This window comes from Bombus impatiens, unplaced genomic scaffold (genome assembly GCF_000188095.3).
Source record: "Bombus impatiens unplaced genomic scaffold, BIMP_2.2 scf_0645, whole genome shotgun sequence".
Taxonomy (NCBI): domain Eukaryota; kingdom Metazoa; phylum Arthropoda; class Insecta; order Hymenoptera; family Apidae; genus Bombus; species Bombus impatiens.
Genome location: NT_177064.1, coordinates 254,474 through 265,961, shown reverse-complemented (window position 1 = coordinate 265,961; position 11,488 = coordinate 254,474). Strand labels below are relative to the sequence as shown.

General features: G+C 30.2%; 5 protein-coding genes across 15 annotated transcripts in view; 3 read left to right on the top strand and 2 right to left on the bottom strand.

The window, feature by feature from the left end:
• The window catches only part of LOC100744578 (obscurin), a 45,767-nt gene extending 45,095 nt beyond the window's left edge, over positions 1-672 (top strand). For all 9 annotated transcript variants that reach the window (XM_012389412.3, XM_033322528.1, XM_012389408.3 and 6 more), the window contains one exon: positions 37-672. In XM_012389412.3, the coding sequence (XP_012244835.1) occupies positions 37-283 (247 nt within the window). In that variant the 3' untranslated portion in view covers positions 284-672. The remainder of the gene's footprint in view (positions 1-36) is intronic.
• Positions 669-2,335, bottom strand: LOC100744699 (NEDD8-conjugating enzyme UBE2F). 2 transcript variants are annotated; one of them, XM_003491953.4, is made up of 5 exons: positions 2,091-2,335; positions 1,701-1,821; positions 1,454-1,615; positions 1,221-1,382; positions 669-1,153 (listed from the first exon to the last, which is right to left on the bottom strand). In XM_003491953.4, the coding sequence occupies exons 2-5, from the start codon at positions 1,806-1,808 to the stop codon at positions 1,037-1,039; spliced, it is 549 nt and encodes a 182-aa protein (XP_003492001.1). In that variant the 5' UTR covers positions 1,809-1,821; positions 2,091-2,335; the 3' UTR covers positions 669-1,036. The 2 variants fall into 2 exon arrangements, with proteins under 2 accessions (XP_003492001.1, XP_033178422.1); XM_033322531.1 differs by having other exon boundaries at positions 2,177-2,315.
• LOC105681207 lies at positions 2,328-4,151 on the top strand. The gene has a single exon (XM_012389414.3). It carries the CDS (start codon positions 2,738-2,740, stop codon positions 4,019-4,021), a length of 1,284 nt encoding a protein of 427 aa, XP_012244837.1. The 5' UTR covers positions 2,328-2,737; the 3' UTR covers positions 4,022-4,151.
• A 167-nt stretch (positions 4,152-4,318) lies between these two features.
• Positions 4,319-8,727, top strand: LOC100744334 (vacuolar protein-sorting-associated protein 25). Of its 2 annotated transcripts, XR_002947300.2 has the most exons (5): positions 4,319-4,535; positions 4,647-4,792; positions 4,877-5,095; positions 5,173-5,347; positions 8,644-8,727. XR_002947300.2 is itself a non-coding variant. In XM_003491950.4 (4 exons), exons 1-4 carry the CDS (start codon positions 4,486-4,488, stop codon positions 5,283-5,285), a joined length of 528 nt encoding a protein of 175 aa, XP_003491998.1. In that variant the 5' UTR covers positions 4,319-4,485; the 3' UTR covers positions 5,286-5,350. The 2 variants fall into 2 exon arrangements, 1 of the variants encoding a protein (XP_003491998.1); XM_003491950.4 differs by lacking the exon at positions 8,644-8,727 and having other exon boundaries at positions 5,173-5,350.
• On the bottom strand, positions 5,688-10,901 carry LOC100744217 (excitatory amino acid transporter 1). Its single transcript, XM_003491949.4, has 10 exons — positions 10,876-10,901; positions 8,146-8,414; positions 7,520-7,703; positions 7,409-7,451; positions 7,292-7,331; positions 7,024-7,210; positions 6,719-6,952; positions 6,444-6,635; positions 6,226-6,360; positions 5,688-6,146 (listed from the first exon to the last, which is right to left on the bottom strand). Exons 2-10 carry the CDS (start codon positions 8,399-8,401, stop codon positions 5,999-6,001), a joined length of 1,419 nt encoding a protein of 472 aa, XP_003491997.1. The 5' UTR covers positions 8,402-8,414; positions 10,876-10,901; the 3' UTR covers positions 5,688-5,998.
• Positions 10,902-11,488: the final 587 nt, after the last annotated feature.

Sequence of the window (11,488 nt, the reverse complement as noted above, 5' to 3'; positions counted from 1 at the left end):
CTATCGGAGTTTTTATATGTTTTGTTTTTATTTTAGTAAAAGACCATTGGTAGAAGAATGCCACGAGCACAGATGGCTACAACTATCGGAATTTATGATTAGGAAACGCGAGAGAGCAGTGTTCTTAGGTAACAGACTGAAAGAGTATAACGAAGAGTACCACGAAGAGAAGTCGAAAATAGCATCTGAGAACCAAAGCCTGGCAAGTGAAAGCTTGTTAGGTTCCACTCAAAAACTCATTAGATCGACCAGCATACAAGAAGAGCTGCTCACCACGTTCTAACGAATAAGATATTATTAAGCAATGATTTTCCAATTTTCTTTATGTGACTGTAAAATTTCATGCACGCATCTAGTCAGTTTCTTAAAGAACAAGGAAAAGCAACTAAAAAAAGAAGAGGATAGTATCGAAATATAAGAATCTTCCTTCCTTGTTCTCTTTTTTGTTATTATTTATTTGTTACGTTTAATTATTTTAACGAAATATTACCATCATATCGTTACTCCTAAGATCTATGAGTAAGAAAGAATCGACCGATCGATATTTGAATATAACGTAAGATAAAATCACGTTTTAACGAATCAAGGTACAAACCTTTAAAATTGTACAAAAATGATGATTATATTCTAATAAAATCACCAATAAATGCTAAATAATTAAAGAAAGCTTTATTATTAAATATTGACTTTATTTACAAATTATGGTCTTTCATCATTACAATGCTCTATAAAAAGGATAAGTATATTGTACACATGACATGTTCTCCATTCTCACTCTCTGTACCATTAATTACACAAATTTAACTGCAATGAAGTATCATAACATTCAAAAGCTGCATATAATTAACAGATTCAAATATAAACAAAACAATCTCCCTAGAATAAGAAGAGTAGTACTGAATGATAGTTAAATACAAATTAATCGATATCAAATTAAAAGAACACTTTTAAATCAAACTCGAACTTTCCACCAAAATAAAATGCTAATTCCATAAACGTACAGTGTCACTGTTATAACATTACCCACTGATCTGAATCATCTTTTTGCATATTGCATAACATAATCTTTAACCTTATTTCGAAAGGATTCCTTATCTTTTACAAATAGATCAGCTGCTTCTCTGTTTAAAGGATCATCAAAATTTAGAAGATCCTGCAGAAGGATATGATTAATTAATATAATCACAGAAACATTTTAAGTAGAATTTTTAAAGACTTACTGTGAAAAGTGAATTCAAACCCCATACAACATCTTTAAGTTTACGAGTCGGTGCCCATCCCATTTCATCTATACTACTCTGCCTTAAAATTGAAAGACATACGTTACCATCCTCATTTATATTAGGATGCCACAATTTTGTTAGGCATTTAACTTTTGGTGGCTAAAATAATTTTGTTAATATCAGACTGATCACAAATACCTATATATAAGTTTTAATGGTGATACACTTACAGCCATATTATATTCTTCAGGTATATAAACTTGGAAATGAAATCTACCTCCAACCCAATATCCTTCATCAGGAACAATCAAGAGACTAAACTCATATAGACAATCAGGATCTTGAAATTTCACCTGACATGTACTAGGTAATGTTTGCTGCATTTCTTGAACCTAAATGAATGAAAAAATTAAAACAGCTAGTTATAATTTTTTTCCTAATTTCAAAACAATTTCATACATTCTTATCTCATTATACCTCTTTTATTAATAGCTTATCACGGACAGAAACGCGTTTATTATATTCTCTGTTTTTTGAGTTTGATATATCACTATCCTTCTTCAATTTTCCTCTCAAGGTAATCATATTTTTAACAATTCTGAAAGGAATAATAATTTCACAAACGATGAAACGTACTAAAAATTGGAAAAAGAATTAAGAAAAACACAATCCAACACAGTGACAATTCCATTAATCATTTAAGAACAATTGAGGCATTATTCGTATTTATTTGATAACCCCATTTTGATAAATATCAAAGACAAATAAATATTTTAGTAGTTTCAAAGGCTGTTAATTTGTCACTTTACGACATATTATATCCAGAATATTTTTCATATAAGATTAAAAAGTTATATTGTCAAATACCGCTTATGACATTTATTATGGAACAACACGATTTCAAGGTTAGAACTATCGAATAGAGTTCTTTAGTTGGTTTTATTAAACTGTACCTTAGACTATAAATATGGCAATATGGTAATATACGTTTATAATTAACTCAGTGGATCTGCATTTTGTTAATTTTCATCTCAAAACTCTCCCACTATCAAACATTTAAAAGCAAACGGTAAATATTTAAGCGTACTCAAAGTCTAAATCTTGTACTGTAGATGGCAATACTGTTTTTGGTTTTATGTCGGAAGTTTGTTTATAATATAGCAAGATCTAATTGTTGTTTTATGGACAACTTTTATTGAAAAGATTTTTGCTTTTATTGAAACAGATATATATAAAATATAAATTATTAGTGAAGTTTTTATTTATTTACAAATATTTGCAGTGTATAGCGTTCATAATCTACCTAAATATAATAGATCTTACATAATCTTTTATATAAAATGTGAAACGTACACGATGATTGAACAATCAAGAAAAATTTTATGTAAAATGATACTTAATCGTATGCATCGCCACTCAATACGGAGAAAGAAAACAATTTTTATAATTGAAAATTTTATATTACATACATACCTTTGTATTTGTACATTTTTATACAAAATTTTATACATAAAATGCTACCTAAATATAACTATTTCTTTTATGCAAATGCATGCCACGTTTGTAAAAAATTTGGGGGAAAAATCTCTTTAAAAAGATGTGGTAATTGCACTATGATCTCTTATTGTTCCAAGGAACACCAAAAAATGCATTGGTCGCAACATAAAGATTTATGCAACGCAATATGCAATATTTTAAAGGACAATCAACTATCAACCTTTTTAAATATTCAACAGAATGTTGATATAAAAGCTTGGACTCAAATGAAAATGAATTTCATGTTACTAGTAGCAATAAAGGTTGGTAGAAAATTAGAGCATTATGAAGAGCAAATGTTCAAATTTCTTAGATTATGTGTTGTGTGTCATGATCAAAATATAAGAGTTCTTGAAGATTGCCCTAATTGTCCAAATACTAGTTTTTGCACAAAGCACAAAGATGATATTGTACATAAAAGATATTGTGATCTGATAAAGTTATGTTTTAATTTAGATGTAATCTCAATAACACATGAGAGAAAGATACCAAAAATGAGAATACCATATCATATAAATCATGTAAATTTACCAAAAAACATGAAAGATTTTATAGATTCTTACATTGAACCATGGAAGAATTCACATATGTCAATAGTAGAGGAAACAATGATTAATTCAGAATATCTTTCACGACCTTTAACATTTCTTTACGCAATGCAAAAATTGCGATATCTTTTGAATGGTAATAGTTTCGTTGTTCATATTATTGCAGCCAATATGATAGACATTGATAGTATAGAACTTTGGGAAATTCTCTTACACTGGTTACCATGCATTACAACAGTACAAATTTTTCTAATAGGACCTGAATTATCTATAGATTCCGTATCAGTGAATCTGTGTAAGGATTGTCAATATGATAATAAACAACTTTTAATTCAAATATGTAGTATGCTTTATGAGAATTATACAAATGATGATTCATATGTGAAACCAGATTTTATTGTTGGATATAATGCAGGAATACATGAATGTGAAGATTTTAGATCTGAAAACTATTCATGGAGACAATCTTTAGAGATAGTAGCTGAACAAAATTGCCCATTGATTCTAACATCTTATACTTCAACAGAAGCAGAAAAAGAACAAATCAGACTCAATGAAGTTTTAAACAATCATGTAAAGTATACATATTTTGAACAGAATCCATTTTCTAGTTTAAGACCATACAGAGATTTTGAAAATGAAGGAATATATTACCAAAACCAATACATAATCATTTATGAAAATTTAAATAGCTACAGTAATCGATATTTCTAGGTTAAATTTGTAATTGATATTATAGGATGTATTTTATACTTAATTTGATATATTTACATCATTGTTTGTATGAATTTATTGTTAAATAAATGTGTAATACTATTTGTAAAACGAGCATTTTTTTAAAGAAAAGTTATTATTTTAGAAATGTTATTAAAATATTTTGATAACTTCATTAATTAGCTTTTGTTTTCTTCACATTTACTTTTTTAGTTTTATAACTGATTAATTTTTCCTGCAATATAGTTTTGATTCTAAGAAAACAATTTCAGAGTGATAAGATAGCCAATCAACCACCCAGCCACATTCGCGTATATTGTAATTGTAGATGACATATTCAGAAATACTTGTTCCTATTGTTAGAATTTTCAGAAGTATCCTTTTCTGTTATGAAGAATATTTCGGAGGTATAACTACTTGTATCATCGTGTGATTCACATAAGTTTTTTGATATATTAATAATAATGGCAGAAATTGAATGGCCATGGCAATACAGTTTTCCTCCTTTTTTTACGTGAGTATTAATAGGTTATGTTGATCATCTATTTTAAACTATGATTTATGTACATACATAAGCATAGCTTCTGACATTCTATATATTTAAATATTTGATGAAAACTTTCAGACTTCAGCCTCATTCAGATACTAGAGCTAAACAATTAGCAGCATGGAAAAGCTTAATCCTAGAATACTATCGTATAACAAAACAGTCTATTATAGATATAAGAGAAGTGCATTCAAGCCCGTTATTTAATAATACTGCAATTAATCGTATCCTTTTTACAATAACAATGATTGAGTAAAATGATAAACTCATTACTTGCCTACAAATTTATTCCTTAATATATGAAACAGGCAAATTACCATCAGAGGCTATCTTATTGGTATTGGAAGAATTAGCAAGATCGGGGAATGCAAGCCCATTAGATAAGACAAGACAAAGGTGGCTAATTTATTGGCATACTTTGGAAGAATGGGGTGAAATTATTTATAACTGGGCACAAGAGAATGGATTTGTCGGTTCCGTATGTACTTTATTTGAGTTAACACAAGGAGAAGATACAACAAATCAGGGTATGTACTTTTATAAAAGTTGTATTTCAGGAAGATAAGAAAAATTATGATGTAAAACAAATGCTTCCTGTTTTTAGAATTTTATGGACTTGATACAGAAGTATTAATCAGAGCACTTAAAACACTGGAAGGAAATAAGAAAGCAGAATTAATTTTATTTGATGATAATCAAGGTGTTAAGTTCTTTTAGACACATAATTGTACAAAAGAATTGCTTTGTAAATGTAAATACAAATCTTCGCTATTTTCAAGGTATATATATGTTTATGATTAAACAATCTTTTTTAAAGATATAATTAAACAAATTTTAAAGGAATTCATATAACTTAAGAACATGAAACTATAGAAAGAATTCATAATGTATATTTTCAAATATGATTGGAAGAAATTATTCCTAAGATTATATTAATAAAATCTAAATTAATAAATATTATGTATGTACAGAAGTGAAGCAGTATTAAATATAATTTTTATATTAGTTGTATTCTATAAATCTGTGGAATGTTTTAATATAATGGAATATATAATATTTAAAATTTGACATAGAAGAGTAATTGCAATAAAATATTTTTTTTAAATAAGAAAAACTATGTATTTTTAATACATTTATGGACATAAATAAATCAAGGTTTGATCTTTTAAAGTACATTAATACTCGATCACTTTTTTTTGTTAAGTATGCAACAGTAACAATCTTTTTAAGTATCTAACAGCATTCTTGTGATTAAAATACTTTGTAATTACATAATTATGTGTAGATTATCATATAAATTAAAATTAGAGTCAACATGAATATACATTAGTACAAATTATTGACTATAAAGTATATAAAAAATATTATGAACACAGTAAAATTGTGTTCATATAATATCATGGCGAATTTGTAACAAGAAAACTAAAAAATTATGCATCTGCTTTCCTCACTCTGGCTAATTCGATTGTTTCCTCCTGAAGATTTGCACTTGCTTCAAGATCTTTTTTACTTAAATGTTCAATAACACAAGCTCCGAGTGCATCGCATATGACGTTTATTGTGGTTCGGAAACGATCCCTATAGGCGAATTTAACAATTATTTAAAATGTAAAAAATTTTAATTTGATTAATAATTATGCCAAAGGGGATAACTTACAGGAGCCAATCTACTGCAATGATAAGTGTTACATCTTCAGCAGGCAATCCTACAGTATCTAACACCATAACCATTGTAACAAGACCAGCTTGTGGAATGCCAGCAGCTCCAATACTGGCTGCAGTTGCTGTTATACTACAAAAGTATATCAAACCATCAAAGTTGTTAAGATTTTAAGCTTAAGTTTCAAAGTTCAATTCATTTAATTCAACAATTACCTAACACCAATAACATTGCCGAGAGTCAATGGAATTCTCCTGACTTGAGCTATAAAAATTGCAGCAACAGCTTCGTATAATGCAGTCCCATCCATATTAATGGTAGCACCAATTGGAACAACAAATCTTGTAATTCTCTGGTCTACACCTATATTATCCAAACACTGTATTGTTACTGGCAATGTGGCAGTGCTGTACTCACAGAAATAAATTATTTATAAATCCCAAACTTTTACTGACACGTTTTCTAGAATGAATTAATTCATATAATTCACCTTGATGAGGTACCAAATGCTGTAGCTAAAACTTGAGTCATCTTGCCTATGAGTTTAAATGGCAACTGCTTTGTGCAAATGAAGAATATAACAGAAAGTGTTACACAACCATGAATAATCAAACCTAATAATACTGTAATGAAATATAAACTTAATTGTCCAGCAATAGCACCAATATCCTGAATTTCTAAAAGCTTTGAAGTAACAAGAAAGAACACACCAATTGGAGATGTCCTATAAAAAAATAAAACTTTTTGCATGACTTAAATTAATTAAATAAATAATTTGTTATGTCATTTGCTTACCATATGACCCATTTAGTAATAAGCATTGTTGCTTCAGATAAAGCGTCAAAAAAAGATAAGAGAATTTTTCCTTGTTCACCCATTTTACTAAGAGCTATTCCTAACACAATTCCAAATACAACCAACCCCAAAGTATTCATACCATCTCCATATTTATGACTTATGTCCCAATCTTGTATGTTGTTTACTGGAAAAAATATTAATTGTTTATAAAATACATTAATATAATCACAATTATAAACAAATTTAATTTAAATGTAATATTTACCCCCTGTTTTATTTTTGGGCTCTATCAGTACTGTGCGGTACTAAAGCACAATATTAATTAATTAAAATTTTTATTATACAATATTAATCAATAATGTTTATAGGAAAATTAATATACCTGAGCAATACAAGCCTGTACAAGATTCGGCGGAAACACATTCCTAAAAATAAAATTTCGTAAAAAAAATCGAAACTTATTGTAATACAAATGTAATATTTATTGCTATACCTGATTAAATCTAATATTGTGTCTGTAGTTGTAATATCTCTAGTTGGCGCTACATTATCCTTTGCGATCATACCATGTGTACTGTATTCTCCAGGTCTAATAATTAAGACCAAAATTATACCAAGAATTACAGCAGATATTGTCGTTGATGCATAATAGTAAATTGATCTTATACCAATCTTTCCTGTAAATTAAATACATTTCAAAATTTTTATTTCGTTCCTTTAATGATATACTAGGATTAATATGTAATAGTATTTCGCAAAACGTGGATGCTGGAATTGTTACTGTGAGATAACAAATCATCATTTTCAATCGTTTAAACAACGAAAAACAGAATATTAACGGAAAAATGCTGATTCGAGAGAGAGAGAGAGAGTATCTATTATTGTTCTTTTTTATATAATTATTAGGTCATTAATGCTTCTAAATTAATAATTTAAAAAGATAGAACATCTGTTATCGGAATTGTTTTTTCTCTGACTAAGCTAAATCACACCAGAAAATACCGGTAATCTGTGTTTTACCAAACCAGGCATCTTCACGTAAACAAGTTTGTACACCCACGCAATCCATTCGTCACAGACGATTATCTGCAAAAAGTATACACATGTTTTTTTAATTACCAGATAAATTAAGATCTAATCCGCCGATTGCGCTAACGATGCTAGCAATGATTAGTGGTAATATAAGTGCTTTGAGCATTCGAAGAAATATGTCTCCCGGAAATTGAATATACATAACTTCGCGCTTTGTCCATGGTTCGTCTCTGACATTTCTTAAGATAAAACCGAAAATCGTACCCGCCACTACAGCGGCTACTGTAAGCATTGTCAGCATGTTTTCTGACATACAACTTCTCCATTTTTTTGGATGAGCCATATCGTCTTTTTTCCTAAAAAAAGCAACAATATTTTTAGTATTACTTAATATAGCGCGGAATCGATGTAAATTTGCGTCTTGACTAAAATTAACATAACATTTCTCAGAAATATATTACATGAGTCGTTCTAGTAATATGATAATAAGATATTGCTTCAGACAGTTATATATATATAATTATATATATAGTATATGTATGAAAGAGATAGCACCCTAATTACTCTACTATCTTTTTATGCCAGCCTGTCGAAATGTAATGTCGTTCTTATAACAGTAAACATATTAAAATATTTGCACATGTGTGGAAGACCGTGATAAGACTGACATGTGGGAGTGAAATAATGGATAAATATAAGATACTATAGAGCGTTCCAGATTTAAACGTTGGTTGAGATTCATGAACAATTAATGCAGGTAAATATAGACTAATTAATTTTATATTACTAAACGTCTCTAAACATGGTAGTGGTCTGTGCCCCTATTACTATACTATCATAAATTACGCTTTTATCTTGCGGCAGGTATTGTTCTATAATGCAATTACCTTATTTACGTTTTCCATCAATTTTGTTGGTTGCAAATAATCAATTTCTTGAACTTTTTAATTCATAATTTGGCTTATTTAAAATTACATATAAGTTTTATGTATCTTCAATTTTATATGCTGTGTACATTCAGACTTAATTCGAGTAAATTAAAATATTTTTATAACTTTCCGTTACATTAAACTTTTTTATTATCGATAAAATATATTAAGCAATAATTGAAACCGATATTATCAGGGTATTTGTAACATGTTCTTGATCGTAAGTCTAGCAAAATATTCTATAGATGGAATGTATACACAAAACGTATACTTATCCATATAATTACAAAAGTGAACAGAAAAACAGTCCTTAAGGCATGCTACAAGACTCATTGATCCTGCATTCTAATCATCATGTTAGATGATGCATAATATAACTTATTATATAACACAAACGATATGAAATATTTATAAATGTTAATTGTTCATTTAAATATTGCCCGCGACACCCATCGTGCAAGCATACCCATCATCTGACAGCACCAATTAACCCTACAGTACATGGTGTTAAGTTCATGTTTATTCCCTAATTCCGCAGCATCCGGTATCAAATATTCTTATCATAAAAAACGGTATGGCGTAATTAAATCTATCCAAATTTATTATAAAAGATGCATACATGTTTTCATCAGGAATCTTCGATCAATTAATATTAAACTGATAAGATTAATTAATGAATAAAAATATAAATTAAAACTACAAATTTTCTCGTCATCGTGCTATGTATACATATATGTATGTATGTATATCTCGCAGAAACTGGTATTAACCGGTTTAAACTGTCCTGGAAATCTGCCTTTACGTTCCATCCACTAATAAAATTGTATACTGCAGAAAAATTTGTCATTATTTTTCTTCATGCGCGGTAGAAGTTTTCACACTGATTTCACGAATATGAAAAAGGGAAAAAGAAAAATAAGAGAGACGTAACCGAAATTGATCTCGTGTTGACATAATTATTAAGTAAGATAGAAGATTCGATTTATATGCGCTCCGGGCGAGGGCAAATGAAAGTAGACGATAGGAACCAAATACACGTGCCATTCTTGTTTGAACCGCACATGGCGATAGTAACCGTACGATGAAGAACGCGCGGTGTTCTAAAAATTTGAAACACGCTTGATATATTATTCATCAAATGAACAAAGAAGCATGGTAATTATGGATTTACTGTGCGAAGCGCGTATCTATGAGTAAGTCTAAATAAAGATATTCAATGCACAGATAACACTGGTGTCACATGTCTAGAAGAAAAGAAAAAATTACATGCGTGGAAAATCGTAATTTCAAGTGTTTGTTTGTCATTTCAAGATAGTAATGACTAAAGAATTTCTTTTTTAGCTTTTTGCAGACTTTTATAAAGGCACAGTTTTCCTTGATTTATAACTGTTTAAAGATACATATATCTTTCTCGATATACAATACATCTTAAAACAATGCCGAAATCAAACATTTTCCGGCCATATTTTTGAGCGTTCAATTACTATTTCTCTATTGTGTACGTGGATTGACTATTGTGGAGACAAGATGCGCATTGTATCAAATCATTCGACTCTTTTTACTAGCACAATAGATACATCTAACGATACGCAATGAGAAAAGTCGTAAGTGTTATGTAGATCATAATTACAGTCGGGGCAAAGATGAGCGCAACGAGACACGACTTTATTTACCCTTTGATTCCTGTCACATTGTTTAGACGTTTACCTCCTATATCACTGTTAAAAAAGTAAATTTAAATTATCGCTATCAGGTTTCTATAAAACTACCATGTCATTCAACTACAACGGCTTTCAACCTCGAATGCTTTCATTTCCCTAAGAATGATATATCTCGTATATTTTATAAATATTCGCTTTGGGTATTTATAAAAAAAAAATTGACTTACCCGATAAATTAGTTCTATTCACGATTGTGGTCGTCGATAGAAGAAACTGCGTGCGCGGCAATGCGATCGAATCACGTTGCGCGCGTGCTAATTTTTTAATCGGGATGCTGATCACGCTTCGATTTAGAGTACACGAAATGTTGTTCTTCCCGCGAGCGCGATCGTCGTACTATCGGTACGCTCTGTTCTCGTGGACTGTCGGCGACGGCGACCGGCCCATGAGAACAGAGCCCTTCGTATCGTACGGAATAGTACGGATGCAACCATGTGTGCGTCAGAAATCAACTATCTCTTTCCCTCTCCATCACCCTTTGCTTTTGATATTCCACCTCTCTCTCTCTCTCTCTCTATCTTTTTCTCTTTCTCTGTGCCTCGGCATCCTTTTGCCCCCTTTCACCGAACTCCGACTACACTATCCTCCCTCTTCGTCGTTTTTCTTACGTACCTTCACCATATAGCCGGAGATCCTACGATGTTGCACGCGCGCAAACATACACGCGGTTTGCGAAACCGCGTGTGCCTCAATCGACACATACATTCGAAACTTGAATGAATGGTTATACCTTATATAGTAGACAGTTCGGTAATTGGCACACGTACAAGTCAAACCATA